Source organism: Lathyrus oleraceus, chromosome 2 (genome assembly GCF_024323335.1).
Source record: "Lathyrus oleraceus cultivar Zhongwan6 chromosome 2, CAAS_Psat_ZW6_1.0, whole genome shotgun sequence".
In the NCBI taxonomy this organism is placed as follows: Eukaryota; Viridiplantae; Streptophyta; class Magnoliopsida; order Fabales; family Fabaceae; genus Lathyrus; species Lathyrus oleraceus.
In genome coordinates, this window is record NC_066580.1 from 102,702,634 (window position 1) to 102,728,454 (window position 25,821).

The 25,821-nt window shown below is 34.6% G+C and overlaps 1 protein-coding gene and 1 pseudogene across 1 annotated transcript; both read left to right on the plus strand.

Annotated features, from left to right (window-relative positions):
• Positions 1-14,837: 14,837 nt before the first annotated feature.
• On the plus strand, positions 14,838-14,937 carry LOC127124303 (uncharacterized; annotated as a pseudogene).
• Positions 14,938-24,060: 9,123 nt separating this feature from the next.
• LOC127121177 (transcription factor MYB1) lies at positions 24,061-25,283 on the plus strand. Its single transcript, XM_051051757.1, has 3 exons — positions 24,061-24,343; positions 24,495-24,624; positions 24,703-25,283. The coding sequence occupies exons 1-3, from the start codon at positions 24,220-24,222 to the stop codon at positions 25,148-25,150; spliced, it is 702 nt and encodes a 233-aa protein (XP_050907714.1). The 5' UTR covers positions 24,061-24,219; the 3' UTR covers positions 25,151-25,283.
• The last annotated feature ends 538 nt before the right edge of the window (positions 25,284-25,821 follow it).

The window sequence follows — 25,821 nt, forward strand, 5'->3', positions numbered from 1 at the left end:
TCCCTCATTAATTGAGGTGGCAGATCAAGTGGACATGAGCATGCGTTCCCCCATACATCTGGTCAACTGTTCCACACACGTGGTAATTACTTTGGGTGCTCAGGATTAAAACATTTCAAATGAGATCAACGGCTCAGAACCTATCCAACAAACCGCCGGCGCTGGACCTCCGGTCACCTTCTCATGTGAGGTCCACCGGACTGGTCCACTCATCACCAACGCTAAAATGAAAAAAGAGGACATGATCTAAAAGAAAAAATGGCGCATAGCACGAATTCGACCTCAATTTCAACTAACTCCGAATATATAGGAAGATATGAGGAGTTGAATTTTGAGGTGTGTCAACTGAGTTGCTTCGATTTGACCGCAAAACAACTCAATCTTCTTGCCTACATTAGTAGTACCTCAGACAACCAAAGATCCAAGAGAATTGATGAGAATTGAGTGAGAATCGAAGAGAAGAAGATTTCTGAAAATTACCTTCAATGCTGGGCAGAAATAGATCTTGCTTGCTTCAAACTTGACTTGATCACACTCAAGGAGCTTGCAGAAGTGGTTTGGCAATGGTACAAAGCTTTGGATCCTGGAGTTTTTTAATCTCCAAACAGTGAGATTCAAACTCAATTTTCAAGTTGAAAATTCTCAGGTTTTCCTTTGAATTGTGAGGGTTTCAATTGGGGGACAAAGCTGGCGCGCCAGGTGTGTTTGAAATGAGATCAGAGGCCATGTATTTATAGCATTTGGGATTGATAATTGCACACTTGAAAACTGCTAAAAATGGCAAGGGTGATGCACAAGCTTGTATGGGCGTGTACATGCCCATAAAGCAATCCATTATGATCCAATTGCAACTGTAATGAAGTTCAAATCATGATTGAATGGCATGGCAAAGTGAAATGGAGTTTTGGACATTTGATTTTCTCCAATGATGCACACCTATTAAGACCATGCGCAACCCTAGCAAACCTCATCCGAAATGTATGAAATAGGGTGATTTGGAAAGCTTAGGTCAAGGGGAACAACTTTGGTGTTGGACACTCTTCCAATTGGAACTTGGATCATGTTTAATTTTTAGGTGGAAGTTTGGAAATTTCAACATGTTGAAATTTTTTCCAAGTGTTAAGTCATATATCTCAATATTCCACCTTACTTAACTTTTTATGTAAGCTCTAAATGAGGATAGTGAATTCATCAAAGTTGTAGCTCATTCAAAGACCTTCCAAATGGTCACCAATTTCATGTTATTTGGATTTAGAATGATAGAGTTATGCATTTTTGAAGTTGAGGAAAATCACTTGTTCAATGGTATAGGTCAAAAATGACCTATAATGTATCCTCATGTCACATGCTCATAAAAGTTGATTTAGCTCTCACTCCAAACATCAAATTTGAAGTAAACATCTTCAATTTAATTTTGCAAGTTGGAAATCTCCCATCTCATAAAAATTGAGCAAGTTATGGTATTAGGAAGTTGACTTTCAAATTAGGGTTTAGACAAAATGACCTATAATGTTTCAACATAGAAAATGATTTTCCAAGAAAAACTAGATCTAGGTATCAACATTAAAGTTGTTTTTAATGTCATTTAGAGTATCTTTTCTCTTGGAATAATTTTCATATGGTAAAAATTATAGGAGATAGGGTCTATGGAGACCTAGTTTTGATAGATGAATTCATCTGGTCAACCACTATCAACCAACTTGCTAACTTACAATTCTATTGACTTTCTAGGCTCATGGTAGATCATATATGCATAATATGATGAAATTATAAGTGTCCCTTGAGAATTTTGATCAATTGGTGAGATAGCTTGTTGGAGAAGTTACTCAAGATACCTAGACAAACTAGGGTTTCCAAGGAAAACCACCTCAAACTCTTGAAGAATGATTGATCAATATAACATGTAGAGATCATTGGGACTCATACATGATGCTTTGAGACATTTTGAATAAATCCTTGATTGTACTTTTAGTCATTAGGGTCTTAAACCCTAGATGTGAACTTGATAAATCAATGGGGATCATGCCCTACCTACAAAGGGGTTAGACAAATACAAATACATATTTTTGGTATTTTGATTAGTAAAAATGATAATATACAAGTATGATACAATCATATAGTGCTTGGTGATCTCTCCCACAATAAACCCAATGAAAGAGGGGTAAGGAGAATTCCAAGGTGTGATCCCAATGCTAGTGCATATGATGAAATTGCATGAGGGATCTTAGGCTCAAAATTGGGGTCTTACAGCTTCCCCTATTTAAGGACATTCTAACCGAGGAGGTGAAGGTTAAAATCTTCGTATTGACTTAGTAGAATGGGCTTAAATAACAACATAGAAACAAATTTTGGTCCCTAAGGGACCTCATGATGCATATGATATGAATGTAAAAGCGAATTCTCTATGGGGGAAATGTTGCCACAAAGGAAAAGAAGTCAGAGAGACCGAATGTCCACATAAGCATAATGCATTCCATAAAGAAAAACTCACTAGGGAGACAAATACTCTGAGGGGGGAAAAGGATTATGCGTAGGCCAAGCTACAACTTAAAATTGCTAGGGGACCAAAGAGATTCCATAAAAAATGGAAAGACTCAGTTAGGGAAACAAAGCATCTGCAAGGGATTCGAGTAACTCAGGGTAAGGATGAAATACTTGAATCATTGCAGGAAAAACAATTTCACTAAGGAAATACGCACTCAAATCGACTGGGGAAGAAATAAACTTCACCACAGGAGGAGCAGAAATCTATTATCCACTACCTGTTACTGGGCAAGGAGATAATAGAGATCTGACAGAGAGGATATCCGTCATCGGTTAGGATGAACATATCAAGGATGACTCGCTGAGAAGCACCAGGAGGGAGTATTCCTTACCGGTTACTAGGTAAGAATAGCCTTGCCATTGAAAACTGCAGAAAATAAGATTTAAAACTTCCAGTTACTGGGCAGAAGACCAAAGATGAGAATACCCGTCACCGATTAGGGTGAACATATCAAGGATAAACTCATAAGGGAAAAAAATCCGTCATCGGTTATGATGAACATATCAAAGATAAACTTGCCTGGGATGTGAAGGAGGATATCTGTCATCGATTAAGATGAACATATCAAGGATAAACCAACTGAGAAAAAAAGTAGTAATTACATTTATCGAATGCTGGATAGAAGACCATCAAAGAGAAAATCCGTCATCGGTTAGGATGAACATATCAAGGATAGACTCTGTTGAGGAGAAAAATAGGAATTACATCTATCAGTTACTGGATAGAATACCACAAAGAGAAAATCTGTCACCGGTTAGGATGAACATATCAAGGATAAACTCTACAAAGGGGAAAGAAAAGCAGGATTTATAACTACCGGTTACTGGGTAGAAGACCGCAAAGAGAAGGAAACCTGTCATTGGTTATAATGAACATATCAAGGATTAGCTCTCTAGGGAACAAAATTGGGATTACAACTACCTTTTTACTGGGTAGAATACCAAGGAGGAGAGTATCCGTCATCGGTTAGGATGAACATATCAAGGATAAACTCAGATAGGGGAAGAAAATATCTGTCATCGGTTAGGATGAACATATCAAGGATATTCTTCTGGGAAAAGAATGAATCCACTGGGGACTCTACTGATGGGGAAAACAGGAATACCTTTGCCAGGTATTGGGCAAGAAGTAACAAACTGCAAACTAAGAAGAATATTACCACTTACTAGGTAATAAACTCTTAGTGGACCCAAAGTATTGATCGCTCGACTGTGCGAGTCGAGAATGGGATACAAACTGCAAGTGCACAGTTCTATCGCGTAGTTTTAAAAGATATCGATCCCACAGGGACTTATGAATCGATGTACCGTTATCTAAGGTTACTACGTAAATCTAAGGTGAAAATGTTTGATTGTTTGGGGAAAAGGGAGCTAAGAGCTAAACTAATATCTAGATTAAATATTAATAAAACGGATATCGGTATGTGGTTCGTCAAAACTAGGGAATCAATTCCTTGTCGGTCTCTCGGTTTTAAAATAAATCGTTTCGACTAACTTTATTGGTTAAAGGTTTTATCTCAAACTCTCGCTCTGTTGAAGAAACCATGATCTTATGTTAATGTTGCTGTCACTTATAATTAAGTCAAAAATCATATTTTGAAAACAATAAAGTTGCAGAAACTCTTTTTAAGAAAATACTGACCGTTTTAAACACCCTTATCTCAAACTTTCGCTCTGTTGACTTAGGTTATACAATTAAATCTAAATGCTTAACTCTCGTCCTCACATTCAACCTTTAAAAATACTTTTTGGAAAAAGGTCAGAATTTAATTAATTCTAAAACTTGCTCTCGCCCTGAGATAGATTTAATGACTAACTTACACTGTCCAGTTAAAACCTCAAACTCTCGCTCTGTTGGTTTCAACTTCTTTATGTCTTTTACCTTTGTAAAAAATCTTGTTATTAAACCTGTAAGTTAAGACCGTAAAAAGATTGATTCTAATTTTAAGTTTGAATAGACCGACTTAGTTTTGATCCCTCTTTCTGCTTACTTTACATACCGATACCTAGGCAAATTAGCCAGACATGCTTACTAAATAATAATTAATATCATGCATACACAGACTCATTTCAGGCAGGCAATGCAAATAAACAATAGAATAAAGCATAAAAATTAAATAACAATTAAAGAACCTGAATGCGTAATACAATGGTCTTGAACACTCCACCACAAGCCGGTAGGATTTGTTCTTCGATTCTTCAATTAAACAGTAAATTAAATCAAGGAAATAAAAAAACTCGAATATAACGTAAGGTTAAATCCGGTATAAAGTTGCCCAGTAGTTTCCGGTGTAGAAACTACTACGCGAAAAATATCTAAAAGCTAAGAACGGGGGAAAATAAATTGCAAGGGAAAAAGAAAACAAAGCTTGCAAAATAAAATAAATAAAATGGACGATGCTGGAAAGGAAGAAAAATAAGCAAAGGCGTGAAAAAAATAAATTTGGCAGAGCTTCCGCAAAACTGAGCGTGCAAAAACTGTGTAACTTTTGGTTTGTGAGACGGCTATTTATAATGGCCTTGGTAGCAGCATTCCGTTTCTCTCCTTCTTCAGCGTGGCTATATCCACGGCGTGCATATAGGAGACCAATTCCTTAACGTTATTCTTCAAGTCCTTCTGAGGGCGATACTTGCGCCACAAAGGTAGTGGGGTTGCGTGACGCTCGTCACGCTATGTGTGACGTCCGTCACAAGGCTCCTTCGCGTGACGCTCGTCACGCGTCCTGTGACGTCCGTCACAGGCACAGCATTGGTGACTTGTGCGCTTTGGGCTGGGCTTTGGCCTTTGGTTCCTTTTCTCTCCTTTTTGTTGCTTTTTACACCTCCTTTTCTTCCCTTTTTCACTTTTGCTTCAAAATGGGTACCTGATATAAATAGAAGAGAAATACTGCATAATATCTGATAAAATGGGATAAATTAGTGTAAATGATAAAATAATTTAATTGAATTAAGTCTTAAAAAGCGATATAATTTCGTGTTATCAAACTCCCCCATACTTAAATCTTTGCTTGTCCTCAAGCAAAATTCAGTATAGAACTTGTTAAAAGTTTTAGCCGGATGAAATTTTAAAGCACACATCAATTCGTACTAGGTTGCCAATGGGTTTTTGTTTAGGAGGATTTGAGTTAAATCTTGACATCAACAACTACCGTTACAACTTAGATAACCCTACCTTATGCCAATCAGTTCAAGTACCCTATGATAGCTATCCTGGTTCCTTTAGTCTTATTTTGCCCGTTTTCATTCTAGCGAAATCACATTAAGCCCTTTATCCTTTCGCGCACATAGTGGAGTAACCGGTTAGTGTCTATGATCCGCTTTTAGCTAGAAGTTCTGGTACATAAGTCGGATAACTTCATTATTCAGTCCATTGCAAATTGCGGGGGATCGAACCGTAGTCCGCCCTACCAAGTTCAGTACCAGATTCCTACTGAACCAATTCATAATGGATCTTTCGTATTGTGCTTTTGCATGATTTGCAACCTTTAGATTAAATGATCCGGTAAGGGTCACCTAATTTAATTATCTTAGGTTACTTTGGGGATCATTCACTTATATTCATCGGCTCTCCACGTAGTTTGCTATTAAGATGGTGCTGACTTCTGTATAAACTACTTGGGGTTGCCATAGAACTAAAAGTTCGAGGAATCGGTATGATAGGTACTTATCCTGATCTAACATATTGAGGTTCTCAGAGCGTTGTTATGGTAATGATTTTGTTTTGATTTCACTCAAATTTTATAAAGTAGGCGACCTTTATACTTATTGGGTTGTGTTAAAATTTTTGTTATGGCTCAAGAAAGTTGAGGGAAATAGATAATAGAAACTTTTTCACATTCAGGACTTAACTTAAAAAAATTTTTGTTTTTATAAGGAAATAACAATGAAAAGGGAGAGTACAAACTTGAAACAAAGATGGGAATGGAAAGAATAATTTCCCCCCCATACTTGAACTAAACATAGTCCTCGATGTTTGAAGGGAAAGAAATACAAAATGGAAAGGAAAAAGAAAAAAATACAACTAAGGCTGCCTTCCACCTCTGGTTCTTGGTCCTGGTGATCTTTGACGTATGTCTAAGCTGTCGAATCTGCTAAACAACTCAGTAAACCGCTGGTCGGTTATGGCATTCCGAGCATCCTGTTGCTGTTGCATTTGACGCATCATCTGCATCATCTCTGTATTCTGTGCCTGTATTCCATCGATAGCATCCATAATGTCATCGTTGGTCGCAGGCCTTCGTCGTCGACGACGTTGGGAGGATGGGCCGGCTGCATTACTGGAAGGGTTGAGCGGGACTGACGGTTGTTCTGGCGGATGATCGCCTTGTTCCATTTCTTCAAACTCATCTGTTTGTTGGTTTGTTTGTGAAGGCTCGGTGGTTTCAGGAGCGCTAAGATCGTAGAGGTGGCGGTTCGGGTTTGTGACATCGGTTAGGGTGGTATTGGGTAGCACAACACTTGGGACTGCTTGGTTGTTCACCATCAGATAATAGCCTCCGCCTACTCTGTTTTTAATCAGGCGGCTGGAGCGACAATAGCCGATATCCATAGACAGGGGTGGAAGGGATTCTAAAGTTTGGAGTTTATCCCCTAGGTTCAGGCCAAGTGCTATGGAGGTTATTAATCCGCCAATTATGAATGGTTGCCGGCCTCTAGCACATAAGGTGCGGATATGATGAAGGAGAAAAGAGGCGGCGTTTACCGTAGTATCCGATTCGAAAACGCACTGGAGGAAAAAGAGTTCTTTTGAGTTGACCTTACTGTTGTTTGGTCTTCCAAAGAGTGTGTTTTGCAGGATACGGAGAAAATAACGGATGGTGGGGTTATGGATGTGGGAGAGAAGGAGTTCTTCCCAGTTGTTGGTATTTATACCGGAAATTTTCTTAAAAAGGTCGAAAACTAGAACTGTGTTCCAGTTTGAGGTTGGGGGAATTCTGGCATGGAGCAGACCTTCTGTGGGAAATTGTAGCATGGCACTCAATTGGCGTTGGGTTAGAGAGTACTCGGTGTTAAACATACGGAAGGTTGCTGTACCGGTTAGGAATTCACCTTCACCGGCGGGAGTGGTGTAGTCGTAAGAGCTTAGGAATTCTAAGGTTAGGGAAGGATAGGTGGGTTGGTTATGGGTGCAAAGGAAGGTTAAATCGGCTCTACGGAGCATCCACTCGATACCGTGGAGTAAGCCCAATTGTTGTAAACAAGTTAAATCGGGGTACCTGGTGGGAGCGACGCCTCGCTGTTGGAAGCGCTCGAATTGCTCTTGCTGATAGTTGTCATCTCCGGATCGGAAGATGATATTTCCGAAGTTTTGACTTCCCGCCATTGTGATGGATTTTTGAATGAGTGATTTGGAAAGGAAAAGAAGTGTATATTTGATATGAGAGAGTTGTTTGTGGTGAAAGAAGGAAGTTTGGAGGGTATTTATAGGTAAAATGTGGGAGGTGAAAAGAAAGAGTGGTTGAAAAGTAATTAATTGTGGTAAATGAAAAATGAATGGGGAATGTAAAAAGGTGGGGGGTGTAACGTTCGTCTCCAACGGCTCCCTAACGTTCACATATCTGAGAGGCGTTACGCTCGTCACAAGGCTGTGACGCTCGTAACAGGCACTAAGTGTGCCGCCCGTCACGGGTGGTGTGACGCTCGTCACACTTCCTTTTGGAAAGGCTTAGTAGCGCTTCACAGAATCACTTGGTAGCGTAATTAAATATTTTATTCTGCTTATGAACGTTTTAGTCTGTAGCTTAATTTAGTATGCATGCTTACTTGCTTTGTATAATAATAATAATAAGTAATAACCGTAGAGCATAATAGGCATTGCAAAATAAATTAACTAAACAGCTTCAATAAAAAGGATCATAATGTATTACAGGAAGGGAAAATAATAAAATGAAATAGAAATAAACATGAATTCAAATAACATTAATGAAAAAATCTAGCCTAAAACTAAATAACTTAGAATGAAGAAATAACTAAATTCCATCTATCTTCGGATCTCTGGCCGGAGGAGTAAAAGAGTTAACATGATGCCGTAACATACGTAACTGACTTGCCGTGCTGCTCATGTGTTCTAGGACTGCAAGTCTCAAGCTGTGGAAATCTTCCCTGAGGGCGTTTTGTTCTGACATCAAGGCTTCAATGACGGTTTTAATATCTGTTCCTGGCATATGATGTCGGAGATCAGGCATGGCTGATTCTTCGGTCAGGACAGGCTGAGGAGGAGGATCAATATCATGGTAGCCGGATGGAGTCTGAGGGTCAGATTCAGCAAGAGAGGTATGGTCAATATAGTGCTCATAGTCATCACAAATCTCATAATCCTGGATGGATTCAGTGGATCCAGCAGGAGTTGGGGTTTCATTCAGGTTATAGAGCCAGTTCCTTTGGTTATGAACACTAGTCCTAGGATCGGGCAGGGTGAATAGGCAGAGAACCTGGTTATCAATAACAAGCTCAAACTCATCAGACCCTATGTTTGCTATAAACATAGTGTTGAAGAGGAAAGGTATACTCATAGTGGTAATGCCACAAAAAGGGTTCAGGTCAAGCATAGGCTGACGTAGTCCAATAGCATTACCTATCATAGTTATCAGGCCGCCTATTCTAATGGGTGCTCTCTCATCCTGGATAAGGTGGTCCAAATTAGCTAACATAAAAGTAGCACCGTTTACTGGACGGTTCTGGGAAGCACAAAATATGATGAAGAGTTCATCACGTGAAACTGAAGTACTATTTGGCTTCTTCCCAAATAAAGTGTGGGTCAGGATCTTATGGAAATAGCGAAAAGCCGGGTTATGTATGTTTCCAGAGAGAAACTCATGTTCTTCGGGCTCATCATTTCCAGTCAGCTTACCCCAAAAGTGTTCAAGCTCTCTATATTCAAGAAGTTCTTCCTGGCTTATAGTGAATGTATCAAAGGAGGTAGGAAAACCCAAAAGGTTGGTGAAGTCTCTAGTATTAAATTGGTACTCCATATTGAACATTCTGAACTGGATAAAACCTCTGGTAATTCCTTTTCCATGGCTAGGTAGATAGATTAATGAACTAAGGAATTCTAGTGTGAGCCTCCGGTAGGTGGTGAAAGGTCTCAGGATAGGGGAGGTCTCCCATCCTATCTGATTCAGCAAAAACAGGACACTCTGTCTCAGTCCAAGGGCAGTCATAGCCCAATCATCAGCATATAAACTAGGTAGCATCTCCCTAGTGGCTAGTTCTTCAAACCTTCGTTTCTGAGCCATTCCTCTGAACTTGATACCCATACGGTCAGAATGTCCCATCTGGTTAGTGTTAACTAGAGAAAAGAAAACATGAGTTTAAGTCAGGATTTGGCCAAATGCCGAAAGAAGAATAGAATTATTATTATAATATATAGATATATTTTTTTTCTTTTTGAATAAATCAATAATGAATACTAAATAGAAATTAAAAGAATAATTAAGAGAAAAATAGAGGAATGATAATAATAATAAAATAATAAAATAACAGATTAATTTGTGGGTTGTCTCCCACTAAGCGCTTTGTTTAAATGTCGCAAGCTCGACAAAGAAACTGTTAAATATAGTCTATGAGTCCTGGGGGCGTTTCGTCTAAGTGTAGAATTTGCGAATCCTCGTTGGTTTCCGCATAGTGATAATGTTTCAGACGTTGCCCGTTTACGGTGAACGGTTCTGTAGATTGTCCTTTAATTTCTACCGCTCCACTGGGAAAGATTTTAGTGATATGGAAAGGTCCTGACCATCTGGATCGTAGTTTTCCCGGGAATAATTTTAGTCTGGAGTTAAATAAGAGTACTGCGTCGCCTTGCTTGAAGATTTTCCTTGATATACGCTTATCATGCCATTGTTTTGTTCTTTCTTTATAGATTTTGGCATTTTCATAGGCGTCTCTTCTGAGTTCCTCTAGTTCGTTTATGTCAAGGATTCTCTTTTCACCGGCGGTTTTATAATTCAAATTTAAATTTCTAATAGCCCAATAGGCTTTGTGTTCTAATTCTACCGGGAGGTGACAGGATTTTCCATAAATGAGCTTAAATGGGGTCGTCCCTATGGGAGTTTTATAAGCAGTTCGGTATGCCCATAAAGCTTCTGGTAATTTCAATGACCAATCTTTCCTTGAAGTGGCGACCGTTTTTTCTAATATTTGCTTGATTTCTCTGTTAGATACTTCCACTTGTCCACTGGTTTGAGGGTGGTAAGGTGTTGCTATCCTATGTCTCACTCCATATTTAAGTAGTAGTTTTTCGAGTATCTTGGATATAAAGTGCGATCCACCATCACTGACTACTATCCTTGGGATGCCAAATCTCGGAAATATTATATTTTTAAAGAGTCTAGTTACTACTCGGGTGTCATTAGTTGGAGAAGCTATAGCTTCGATCCACTTTGATACGTAGTCAACCGCCACGAGTATGTACTTGTTACCGAAGGAGGATGGAAACGGTCCCATGAAGTCTATTCCCCACACGTCAAAAATCTCTACTTCCAAAATACCTTTTTGTGGCATCTCGTCACGTCTAGATATGTTTCCCGTGCGTTGACATCTGTCACACTCCTTAATAGCCGCATGTACGTCCTTCCATATAGTTGGCCAATAAAAGCCAGCTTGTAGGATTTTAGAACAGGTCTTGGATGTACTTGTGTGTCCACCATAAGGCGCGGAGTGACAGTGTTGGATTATATTTTCTACCTCTTCTTCGGGTACACATCGACGGAAAATACCATCGGGACCTCTTTTGAAAAGTAAGGGATCATCCCAGTAATAGTGTTTTATGTCATGGAAGAATCTTTTCTTCTGCTGGTAAGATAAAGTAGGTGGAACTATTCCGGCAGCTAAATAATTGACTAGATCAGCGTACCATGGTATGGCAGATATAGCTAAGGTGGTTTCTACTTGCATGTCGGAGTTGTTCTCTTCCAAAGTAGCTATGAGTTTGTCATACGAGAAATCATCATTAATGGATGTTCTTTCTGGTTCAAGGTTCTCAAGTCTAGAGAGGTGGTCTGCTACTACGTTCTCAGTTCCTTTCTTGTCCTTGATTTCTAAGTCGAATTCTTGTAGTAACAAGATCCATCTTAGGAGTCTAGGTTTAGCATCCTTTTTTGTTAGAAGGTACCTGATAGCAGCGTGATCAGTGTAAACTATTATTTTGGCTCCTACCAAGTAAGAACGAAATTTATCTAGCGCAAATACTACTGCTAGGAGTTCTTTCTCGGTTGTGGCATAATTCATCTGTGCTTCATCCAGGGTTCTGCTAGCGTAATATATAACATGAAGCTTTTTATCCTTTCTTTGTCCTAAAACAGCACCTACAGCATAATCACTGGCATCGCACATTATTTCGAATGGTTCATTCCAGTCCGGTGTCTGCATAATGGGTGCGGAGATCAATGCTTGTTTAAGAGTTTGAAATGCTTTTAAACAGTTATCGTCGAATATGAATTCAGCATCTTTCATTAATAGTCCGGTTAAAGGTTTAGTTATCTTAGAGAAGTCTTTGATGAATCGTCGGTAGAAACCGGCGTGTCCTAAAAAGCTTCGTACTTCTCTCACGGTTCTTGGGGGTTGAAGATTTTCGATTACCTCTATTTTGGCTTTGTCTACTTCAATTCCTCTGTTCGAGATGATGTGTCCTAAAACAATTCCTTCTTGTACCATAAAGTGGCACTTTTCCCAATTAAGTACTAAGTTTACTTTTACACATCGTTCAAGAACTCTTTCCAGGTTTTCAAGGCATTCTTCGAAACTTTGTCCGTATACAGAAAAGTCATCCATGAATACTTCCATGATGTTTTCGAGAAAGTCGGCGAAAATTGCCATCATGCATCTTTGAAAAGTTGCAGGGGCATTACACAGACCAAACGGCATTCGTCTATACGCGAAGGTACCAAAAGGGCATGTGAATGTTGTCTTTTCTTGGTCATCAGGGTGAATTGGTATTTGAAAGAAGCCTGAATAACCGTCCAAATAACAGAAATGTGAATGTTTAGCTAGTCGTTCTAACATTTGGTCAATGAATGGTAAAGGGAAATGATCTTTTCGGGTTGCTTTGTTTAGTTTCCTATAATCAATGCACATTCTCCATCCCGATTCGATTCGTTTAGTTATAGTTTCTCCTTTTTCGTTTTCAATAACGGTTATGCCTCCTTTCTTTGGTACAACGTGTACGGGACTGACCCATTTGCTATCAGATATAGGATATATAATACCTGCTTCTAATAACTTGGTTATTTCTTTCTTTACTACCTCACTTAGGATCGGATTTAGTCTTCTCTGGTGTTCCCTAGAGGTTTTACCGTCTTCTTCTAACATGATGCGATGCATACAAATAGAAGGGCTTATTCCTTTAAGATCGGTTATGTGGTATCCTAGTGCGGTTGGATATTTTCTTAAGATATGTAGGAGTTTTTCTGTTTCGAGTCTTCCTAGATCTGCATTGACTATCACAGGTCGTTCAAGTTCTAAGTCTAGGAATTCATATCTCAGATTTTTGGGAAGTGTTTTCAAATCAGGGTTGGTTTGTTAAGACACTGCGTAGGATCTGGTGTTATTGCTAAGCATTGTTTAGATTTGTCTTCTAAAAGATAGTCTGATGATTTGTCTTCTCCTGACTCTGCTTCTTTTATGCATTCATCGATGATATCCATGAAGTAACATGTATCTTCTATTGCAGGTGCTTTCAAGAATTTGGAAAGAATGAATTCAATTTTCTCTTCACCTACTTCGAAGGTGAGTCTTCCTCGTTTTACGTCTATGATTGCACCGGCAGTTGCTAAGAATGGTCTTCCTAGTATAATAGGTGTAGTATCATCTTCTCTAATATCCATAATTGTGAAGTCAGTGGGATGTAAAACTGACCTATGCGTACGGGAACGTTCTCAAGGATTCCTACAGGATATTTGATGGAACGATCTGCTAGTTGTACAGACATCTTGGTCGGTCTTAATTCTCCCATTTCCAGTCTCTTACATATGGATAAAGGCATAACGCTAATTCCGGCTCCTAAATCGCATAAGGCTTTGTCGATGACAAATTTTCCTATGTGACAGGGTATAGAGAAGCTACCTGGATCCTTGAGTTTAGGGGGCATGTTTTGGATTATAGCGCTACATTCGGCAGGGAGTGTAACGGTTTCACTATCCTCAAGTTTCCTTTTATTAGAAAGAATTTCTTTTAAGAATTTAGCATATGAGGGCATCTGCGTAATAGCTTCGGTAAATGGAATTGTAACGTTTAATTGCTTAAGGAGATCAACAAATTTTCTAAATTGACCTACATCTTTGGTTTTAACAAGCCTTTGAGGGTAAGGTATAGGTGGTTTGTAAGGTGGTGGAGGTACATAAGGTTCCTTCTTTTCTAGGGTATCCTTATTACTCTCTTCCTTTTCCTTAGGTTCACTTTCCTCAGTAGATTTCTTAGGGCTTTGGTTTTCTATCCTTGGATCAGACGGTCCTTCCACTTCCGTTCCACTTCTTAATATAATTGCATGAGCTTGGCTTCTCGGATTAGGTTGGGGCTGTCCAGGGAATGTACCAGTTGGTGCAGCAGTAGGTGCTTGTTGTTGAGCTACTTGAGATATTTGGGTTTCTAACATTTTGTTATGGGTAGCCAAGGCATCTACTTTGCTTGCTAGTTGTTTAAGTTGTTCGCCAGTGTGTATGTTCTGGTTTAAGAAATCTTTATTGGTTTGTTGTTGGGAAGCTATAAAGTTTTCCATCATGATTTCCAAGTTGGATTTTCTAGGGGTATTATTGTTAGGATTTGGTTTCTGGTACCCCGGAGGTATAGATGGGGTTTGATTCGGAGACTGTCCAGGTGCGTATAAAGCATTATTACTCTTATATGAAAAGTTTGGATGATTCTTCCAATTTGGGTTATAGGTATTCGAATAGGGGCTTCCTTGAGCATAGTTTACTTGCTCTGTTTGGATTCCAGTCAAGAGTTGACATTCCGCAGGAGTGTGGCCTTGGATTCCACAGACCTCGCAATTCTGAGCTATAGCAACCACGGCGGTTGGTGGTGATACATTTAAACTTTCAATCTTCTGGACCAAAGCATCCACTTTTGCATTGACGTGATCAAGGTTACTTATCTCGTACATGCCAGTTTTCGGTTGAGGTTTTTCCACTGTTGTTCGTTCGGTTCCCCACTGATAGTGGTTTTGGGCCATGCTCTCGATAAGCTGGTAAGCATCAGCATAAGGTTTGTTCATTAATGCACCACCTGCAGCGGCGTCTATTGTTAACCTTGTATTGTATAAGAGACCATTATAAAATGTGTGAATTACTAACCAGTCTTCCAAACCATGGTGTGGGCAAAGTCTCATCATGTCTTTGTATCTTTCCCATGCTTCGAAAAGAGACTCGTTGTCTTTCTGTTTAAATCCGTTTATCTGGGCTCTTAACATAGCTGTTTTGCTTGGCGGAAAATATCGGGCAAGGAAAACTTTCTTCAACTCGTTCCATGTGGTGACTGAGTTGGAAGGTAGAGATTGAAGCCATCTTCTAGCGCTATCTCTTAATGAGAAAGGAAAAAGACGAAGTCGAATTGCCTCTGAAGTGACACCATTAGCTTTAACAGTATCAGCATATTGAACAAATACGGATAAATGAAGGTTTGGATCTTCGGTAAGATTTCCAGAGAATTGGTTCTGTTGCACAGCCTGCAGCAGTGAAGGTTTAAGTTCAAAGTTGTTTGCTTCGATTGCGGGCGGAGCAATACTTGAATGCGGTTCATCTTGCGATGGAGCGGCGTAATCTCTAAGAGCACGAGCTGGTTCTGCCATCTCGGTTAAAGAAGGAAAAATGTTTTTGATATCAGGAAGGTTTATAGGAGGGAGATTGTTTTCAGCACGATATTCCCGAATTCGTCGTAAGACTCGGAGATATAGTTCGATATCGTTGATTCGTAAATAGAGCGGTTCGCCTTGAGAGCGAGTGCGTGGCATACAAATCAACGAAAGAAAGAATAGAAGGAAAAAGAAACCTTAGTCTCTACAGCGTAACGGAAGAGTTACGATATCGATTGAATAAAAGTCCCCGGCAACGGCGCCAAAAACTTGATCGCTCGACTGTGCGAGTCGAGAATGGGATACAAACTGCAAGTGCACAGTTCTATCGCGTAGTTTTAAAAGATATCGATCCCACAGGGACTTATGAATCGATGTACCGTTATCTAAGGTTACTACGTAAATCTAAGGTGAAAATGTTTGATTGTTTGGGGAAAAGGGAGCTAAGAGCTAAACTAATATCTAGATTAAATATTAATAAAACGGATATCGGTATGTGGTTCGTCAAAACTAGGGAATCAATTCCTTGTCGGTCTCTCGGTTTTAAAATAAATCGTTTCGACTAACTTTATTGGTTAAAGGTTTTATCTCAAACTCTCGCTCTGTTGAAGAAACCATGATCTTATGTTAATGTTGCTGTCACTTATAATTAAGTCAAAAATCATATTTTGAAAACAATAAAGTTGCAGAAACTCTTTTTAAGAAAATACTGACCGTTTTAAACACCCTTATCTCAAACTTTCGCTCTGTTGACTTAGGTTATACAATTAAATCTAAATGCTTAACTCTCGTCCTCACATTCAACCTTTAAAAATACTTTTTGGAAAAAGGTCAGAATTTAATTAATTCTAAAACTTGCTCTCGCCCTGAGATAGATTTAATGACTAACTTACACTGTCCAGTTAAAACCTCAAACTCTCGCTCTGTTGGTTTCAACTTCTTTATGTCTTTTACCTTTGTAAAAAATCTTGTTATTAAACCTGTAAGTTAAGACCGTAAAAAGATTGATTCTAATTTTAAGTTTGAATAGACCGACTTAGTTTTGATCCCTCTTTCTGCTTACTTTACATACCGATACCTAGGCAAATTAGCCAGACATGCTTACTAAATAATAATTAATATCATGCATACACAGACTCATTTCAGGCAGGCAATGCAAATAAACAATAGAATAAAGCATAAAAATTAAATAACAATTAAAGAACCTGAATGCGTAATACAATGGTCTTGAACACTCCACCACAAGCCGGTAGGATTTGTTCTTCGATTCTTCAATTAAACAGTAAATTAAATCAAGGAAATAAAAAAACTCGAATATAACGTAAGGTTAAATCCGGTATAAAGTTGCCCAGTAGTTTCCGGTGTAGAAACTACTACGCGAAAAATATCTAAAAGCTAAGAACGGGGGAAAATAAATTGCAAGGGAAAAAGAAAACAAAGCTTGCAAAATAAAATAAATAAAATGGACGATGCTGGAAAGGAAGAAAAATAAGCAAAGGCGTGAAAAAAATAAATTTGGCAGAGCTTCCGCAAAACTGAGCGTGCAAAAACTGTGTAACTTTTGGTTTGTGAGACGGCTATTTATAATGGCCTTGGTAGCAGCATTCCGTTTCTCTCCTTCTTCAGCGTGGCTATATCCACGGCGTGCATATAGGAGACCAATTCCTTAACGTTATTCTTCAAGTCCTTCTGAGGGCGATACTTGCGCCACAAAGGTAGTGGGGTTGCGTGACGCTCGTCACGCTATGTGTGACGTCCGTCACAAGGCTCCTTCGCGTGACGCTCGTCACGCGTCCTGTGACGTCCGTCACAGGCACAGCATTGGTGACTTGTGCGCTTTGGGCTGGGCTTTGGCCTTTGGTTCCTTTTCTCTCCTTTTTGTTGCTTTTTACACCTCCTTTTCTTCCCTTTTTCACTTTTGCTTCAAAATGGGTACCTGATATAAATAGAAGAGAAATACTGCATAATATCTGATAAAATGGGATAAATTAGTGTAAATGATAAAATAATTTAATTGAATTAAGTCTTAAAAAGCGATATAATTTCGTGTTATCAAGTATCTATCTAGGTAAGAACTAGAAAGAAACGGTCAATCAAGACTTAACCCAATGAGGATATAACTCAAGGGGAATGATTCCATCCAGATAACTCATTGGGGAGGAAACTAAAACAAAATCTTCCACGAGGAAATAACTCAGTGGGGAAAGGAGAAAGGTTAAAGTCTTTCTACTTAAGGGGCCTACACTCTACAATTGAAGGAGGACATACACCAAACTTGTTTGGGGATAAAGTACCGCCATAATAGAGAATAAGAATCTCAACCAATGAATCAACCAATATGATGATATAATTATGCAATTTTAAAATTATACGTATATATGATGATTATGCTAACGCAAACGACCGTAAACTATAGTCATGGATCTTCTTACTAGGAACAAAAGCAGCATGGATGCTATGAATAATGGAGCCAATGACTCTGCCAAGCCTTTTAGACATGATTCTGGAAATTATCTTGTATATGACAGTGCAGCAAGATATTGGTCTGAAATCTTTAAGCATGCCTTTTTTAAATCCTTATACAACTTCTCATTCTCAAAGAAATATTTAACAACCTTTATGAGGCCCGATTTGATAATATCCTAAGTACTTTTGAAGAATTTAGCACTAGACCCATCTATGCCATGAGAAGATATGTCTTTTATCACCTTTAAACTAGAAAAGATTTCACTCTCTATTATAGGAGAAATCAGAGCTTCCATTTAATCAACCTTAAGATGATGGCCCTTTCTCAAAGCTACAATGTCTATACCAGTAAGGTTACTTTGGGCAGTTCCAATGAGATTTTTGTAGTACCTGGTTATCTTCTGCTCAAACTTCACTTAATGGTACATAGTATCTCCCTCTTCATCCTTCAAGCTGATAAATTGAGTTTGACTCCTCTTAGTCTTAAGGGAAGTAGAGAAGTAGGCATTATTTCCATCCCCTAATCTAAGCCAGTCCACCTTGGAATTTTGCTTCAAAACCTTCTCCTCAATGTTACTCAGTCTAAAGACCTATTTTGTACACTCTTTCACCTTGTCAATCAACTGGACATTCATTTTATCCATCGGTAAATTAGATTGAGCTAAAGCTAAGTCAACTCTAGCTACCCCTAAGTACTGATTTATGCCATTAAAAGTTTTACACATACCCTTTATGACAGGTTGCAATCTTTGAAGCTTCTTCCATATGACATACATAGGCTTTCCAACAAGAGATTCATTCCAGCTCTGCAACACGTAATCATTGTAGTACATCTTAGTTACCATTATATTTTGGAATTTGAAGGGAGTTCTATTGATTCTTCTAGGGAGTTCTATTGATTCTTCTAGGTTGGTGACGAGTAGGTTCAGGCTGCCACTGCTTTTTAGCCTTGGTTTGCATTGATGCCCAACCTTTTGACAGTTTTCACAAAAAGTTTATTTTCACTCATACTCAACTAGTTGATTCCTTTTATTTCCAGAACTATCCATGATAGTAATGTAATCTTGTTGTTTATGTGTAACATCAATTTTCACTAGTTTTCTAGCATACGACACCCTTAACTTGTTTGTAGTTTATTCATCTCTGAATAGAAGATTCCCTAGAGCACTGCCAATCTTTCCTAGACTTCTAGCCCCCAAAAGATGTAAAAGGAGATTAGGTAACTTGACCCAAACTAGTAGGGTACGCAACATATCCCGTTTGAAGTCAAAATATGGTTTCCAATCTCTTCAACATCATTTGCATATTTTGTATGGTGTAAGGACCTCTCATAAATATTAGATCTTTATCTTTGTGGGATCGAAATTTAAATAGAAAGTATCCCTCATCATGGTAGTAAAGATCAGGGAGTTGTCTAAAATTCCAAAACTTAACCATATATTTCTTAACATCATTCATACTAAGTTCCTTATCAATAACATACATGATTAAAGCTGAATCGCATGATTTTACCTCAGATTCGATGTCTTCTTCTTCAATGGCTAATTCGATTTCTTCTTCCATTAGGGTTGGCGCAACAAATTCGATTGGGGCTCCATTCGCCGGCATCCTGTTGCCACTGATGATATCTACCCATAATTTGGGAGACATCTCATATTATTTCCCCTTTGTGTTTGCCTTGTTGTTCACCGGAGTGGCAATATCCGATTTGTCTTTTAGGGTTTATTTCTTTTCCTCACAACTCTTCCCTGAGTTTGATTCAGTACCCACCATTGACCCCCTCTCAAAATCACCTCTTCAGAAACTTTGTTGCAAGAGTCTGGCTAAGTTCGAATAGAGCTTTGTTCTTCTTTGGTCTCCCTTTCCCTCGATCCATAGTACTTTCGATTATACAACTCAACTTTTTCCAGTTGGTCCCTAGTCCATGGACTAGGAGTTTAAACAATCCTGAATCAAGCCTTCGTCGTTAACCACAAACAAGGACGTTAGGTCTACAGATGCCGAAAATCGCTAGAGGAAATCACTAGACAAATTTATAATCTTTATCATTTTAAATTTTAATAAAATAAAATAAAAATATATTCAATTAATTAAATAAATGAAATATATGATTTAACTGATATAGTTAAAATTAAATAACATAAATAGTAAAAGATTTATTTATTTTATCAAATGTCTAAGCATTTATTATTTATTTTAAATACACGTATAAATTTTTACTATTAATTTTTACAAATTTGAAGTGAACTAAATTTTATAATTTAAATATTTGTTTCATGTGTTATTTTATGTTTATCAAATACAAACCATCAAATTACTTTTAATATTTAAATATAACAAAATTATTTCATGTTTCTTTTTATATCAATAATAAATATTTATTCTTCGTTTTTTATAATAGTTGATTATAAATATCCAATAAGTATTTTTTTATAATGATCTATTAGCATACTTATCCTGTAATTTCTAATATTAATTAATGAAAAATATTTTTATGCATTTTATTTTAATTAACCTAACACAACTGAGTGATTTTTATTTGTGCAAACGGACGTTGTTGAATTCTCTATTTTTTAAAACTCATTGATAATTAAATATATAAAATGAAGTTTAAAATTTTTAGAAAAATAAATTAGACATCACAATTTAATAAGTAAATTAAACATTTCGGACAGATAATAATATGGTGATCTAATTTTTATTAGAACTTTTATTTGGCAATCTTGATTTTTTTTAATTTAAGTAATTTTTTAATCATAAATATTTGTATTTATTAAGCTCAACATATTATTATTAGGGTAATTTTATATATATATATATAATATATATATATATATATATATATATATATATATATATATATATATATATATATATATATATATATATATATATATATATATATATATATATATATATATATATATATATATATATATATATATAAGGGTACTGTAGTATATATATAAGTAATAATAATAATAAATTTTAATTAATTAATTAAAATTAATAACAATTAAATATTTGTGTCGTTTGTATGTATTAACAACTTTTTTAATGACTTGTTTCTTAAAAATAATGCAAAATCGATGAAATAATATAAAAAAATAGAAAGACTAAGTTTAAAAATGATAATTTAGTACTTTTTAAAATGAATAAAAATAAAAAATAATTTTATTAAAAAAATATGTGATAGAAATTAAATAATATTGTATGATTAATTTAAACATTATTAAAATGTATAGCATGTAGTCAATATTTTAATATATACCTATTTATTTTCTTAAGCAAGTATAAATATACCTTTAAAAAATGACAGATGTTTCAAAATTAAAAGATGTATATTAGGTCAGTATATATTTTTGTAAGAATATGGTGATTTATTTTATTTTTATAATTTTTATGTCGGCGATGTTGGTATTTTTAATTTTAAGCAATTTTTTAGTCTCAAATATTTGTCTTTATTATGCTCAATATATTCTAATTATTACTGTAATTTGAAATATATAAAATAAAAGTAAATTTTAAATAATAAATTAATAAAAATTAAATATTTGTTCTGTTTTTATATTTTAAAAATATTTTAATGACTTATTTTTTAAAATTAATATAAAAATGATAAAATGAATTATTAAATAGAAGACTTAGTTAAAAAAACGACAATTTTATTTCTTTATAAAATGAATCAAAACAGAAAATATGTTTAAAAAAAAGGATACATGACATAAAATTAAATAATGTTGTATAAATAATTTAAATATTATAAAAATATATAACTATGTGTATTTATGTTTTATAAACAAATACAAATATAACCTTGAAAATGGACACACATCATTAAATTAAAGGATAATTACAAGGGTAATGTAGTACTTTTGGAGGTAGTTGGTTATCCTAAGTTTATATAGAGATAAGTAGAGATGAATTTTAGTATTACGTGTAACAATGATAGTCACGTGAAAATGGTACCACTTTTTTGGATGAAAAAGAAAGAAAATGATATGTGTATTATCTGCCTTTGTCTCTTCCATGCAACCTTTCCTTTAAAGCAAAGATAGCTATATATAGAGAACTCTCATGCCTCTATATTGCCGTGGACAATAAAGGAAATCGTATGGCTACCAAGTACATATGGAGTAAAGTAAGAGCAGAGGTGTGAGAAAAGGTGCATGGACATATGAAGAAGACAAGTTACTGAAAGCTTGTATTGAAATGATTGTTGAAGGAAAATGGCATTTAATTCCTCAAAGTATACAATAATGTTGCAAGAGTCAGGCTATGTTCCAAAGTGATGGAGTCTTGTTCTTCTTTGGTCTCCCTCGATCCGTAGTACTTCCAATTATATAATTCAACTTTTTTCAGATGGTCCCTAATCCATGGACTAGGAGTTTAAACCAACTTGCGTTAGGTCTAGAGATGTCGAAAATCGTCCGGTGACCGGAAATCGCTAGACAAATTTATAATCTTTATAATTTTAAATTTTAATAAATATAAAAAAAATATATATTCAATTAATTAAATAAATAAAATATATAATTTAACTGATATTGTTAAAATTAAATAACACAAATAATAAAAGATTTAGTTATTTTATCAAATGTCTAAGCCTTTATTTATTTATTTTTAATACATGTATAAATTTTTACTATTAATTTTTACAAATTTGTAGTGAATTAAATTTTATAATTTAAATATTTGTTTCATGTGTTATTTTATGTTTATCAAATACAAACCATCAAATTACTTTTAATATTTAAGTATAACAATATTATTTTGTGTTTCTTTTTATATCAATAATAAATATTTATTCTTCGTTTTTTATAATAGTTGATTATAAATATCAATTATGTATTTTTTTAAAATGATCTATTAGCATAATTATCCCCTATTTTTTAATATTAATTAATAAAAAAATATTCATTTGATTTTAATTAAGCTAACACAACTTAGTGATGTTTATATCTGCAAATGGATGTTTTTAAATTGTCTATTTTTTAAAACTCAGAGTAGAAAAATAACTTCGACATCACAATTTAATAAGTAAATTTAACATTTTGGGCAGGTAATAATATGGTGATCTAATTTTACTTATAATTTTTTATTTTGGCAATCTTGATTTTTTTTTAATTTTAAGAAACTTTTTAATAAAAAATATTTGTATTTATTAAACTCAACATATTATTATTATTGTAATTATATATATATATATATATATATATATATATATATATATATATATATATAGATATATATATATATAAATATATATAATACAACTTTTTTTAATTTAATTAATTAAAATTAATAAGAATTAAATATTTGTCTCGTTTGTATGCATTAACAACATTTTTAATGACTTATTTTTACGAACAATGCAAAAATCAATGAAATAAGATACGAAATAGAAAGACTTAGTTTAAAAATGTTAATTTATTACTTTTTAGAAAGAATAAAAATAAAAAATAATTTTATAAAAAAAAGATATGTGATAGAAATTAAATTATATTGAATGATTAATTTAAATATAATTAATATAAATAGCGTATAGTGAATATTTTAATATATACCAATTTATATTCTTAAGCAAGTATAAATATACCTTTGAAAAAGGATACATGTCATAAAATTAAATAATGTAAATTAGGGTAGTGTATATTTTTTTAAGAATATGGTGATTTATTTTATTTTTATAATTTTTATTTTGGTGATGTCAATATTTTTAGTCTCAAATATTTGTCTTTATTAAGCACAATATATTTTAATTATTATTGTAATTTTAAATATATAAAATAAAATTCTTATTTAACTAACAAATTAATAACAATTAAATATTTGTCCCATTTTTATGTATTATAAATATTTTTAATGACATATTTTCTAAAATTAATATAAAAATGACAAAATGAATTACTAAATAGAAAACATAGTTGGAAAAATAATAATTCATTATTTTCTAAAAGAAATTAAATTATAAAATACTTTTATAAAAAAATACATGACATAAACTTAAATAATATTATATGAATAATTTAAATATTTAAAAAATATATAGCATATAGTATATGTGTATCTATTTTTTATAAACATATACAAATATAACCTTGAAAAAGGACACATCATATTAAATTAAAGTATATATATATATATATATATATATATATATATATATATATATATATATATATATATATATATATATATATATATATATATATATATATATATATATATATATATATATATATTAATTACGTGTAACAATCACAGTCACGTAAAATTGGTAACACTTTTTGGATGAAAAACAGAGAAAGTGATATGGGTATTATCTCTCTTTGTCTCTTCCATGCAACCTTTCCTCTAAAGCGAAGATAGCTATATATAGAGAACTCTCATGCCAATAAAGGAAATTGTATAGCTACCAAGTCTATATGGAGAAAAGTAAAAGCAGAGCTGTAAGAAAAGGTGCATGGACATATGAAGAAGACAAGTTACTCAAAGCTTGTATTGAAAAGTTTGGTGAAGGAAAATGGCATTTAATTCCACAAAGAGCAGGTATACAATAATGTTGATTATTATACTTTTGGGTTATGTTTATTATTTATTTAAAGTATTTTCCTTTTCGGAACAAAAACTATATACTATTATCAAGCATAATCTTTCTATATATTATTATGATAAATTATTTATTACATGCATTTGGCAGGATTGAATAGGTGCAGGAAAAGTTGTAGATTTAGATGGTTAAACTATGTAAAGCCTACTATCAATAGAGAAAGTTTTTCTGAGGATGAAGTCGATATGATCTTAAGGTTACACAAACTTCTAGGAAATAGGTATATAGCCATTTTCATGTCATTTAAATTTTAAAAATGTTAGCAGTTTATGATGATTTACTAACTCATATAATATAGATGGTCATTAATTGCTGCAAGGCTTTTTGGAAGAACAGCTAATGATGTGAAAAATTATTGGCACACACATTTACGCAAGAAGATGGTTTCAAAAAACATAGAAGAAAAGAAAGAAAAAGAAAAACTTAACGAAACCATGAATGCTCATGAAGTTATTAAACCTCAACCTCGAACTGTCTCATCTCATTCACCATGGCTGAATGGAAAACAAATTGTGAAACCAACAGTGGCGGTTTCCACAAAAGATGCTAGTGTTGCGAGAAATAGTGACATAGATGCTAAGTGGTGGGAAAGTTTGTTGAACTTGAGCAATGACAAAATTGGCTCATGCTCTTTATTACAAGAGGATAAAAACTTTTTAATTGAAGGTCCCAGTACTGTTGGTGATTGCCATTGGGATTCTAATCTTTGCGAATTTGACTCTCTTTTAGAAATTTTAAATATTTGAATCTCATTGTATGCAGTAAGATCTTTAAATCTAAGTTCAAAATGTTGTGTTCTAAATTTAGTGAAGTTGTTGTTGCTGCATGTAATCAGACATCTTATTAGAGTTTGTGAAAGGTAACAAATTATTATAAAAAAAAAATCTCAGCTTTATTTAATTAAGTGGATTAATTTTAAAACATTTTTTGTACTTTTATTCATTTAATAAGTTAAAATAAATAATATGAAAGATAACCCTACATATTAACACTTACAAATAATTTAACTTGTGGGTTCTGCAACTGACTTATTTAATAATGGGTGACCTGAATAAATGTTTTTTTAGTCGAATACTATATAAGTGTTTATTAAATTTAAATAGTCTCACAAAAAATATGATGAGAGGTTTTATTAAAAAAATGCAAGTTAATAAAGGAAATTTGTGAGGGAATTAGATCGCGCACTAATAGTGATAAATTTCGTGAGGAAAAACTATATACAAGGTAAAAATTAAATAATAAATTTGGTGAGGAAAAACTATATAGAAAGTAGAAATTAAATAAGTTAATATTAGCAAAAAAAAATTGTGTCATATTTCAATTTTTTCCCTTATAAAATAAATCAATGCATTCATCATAATATTTGAATCATCTATATAGTATAGTATGCATTTTATCTTACATAGTGCATAAAATG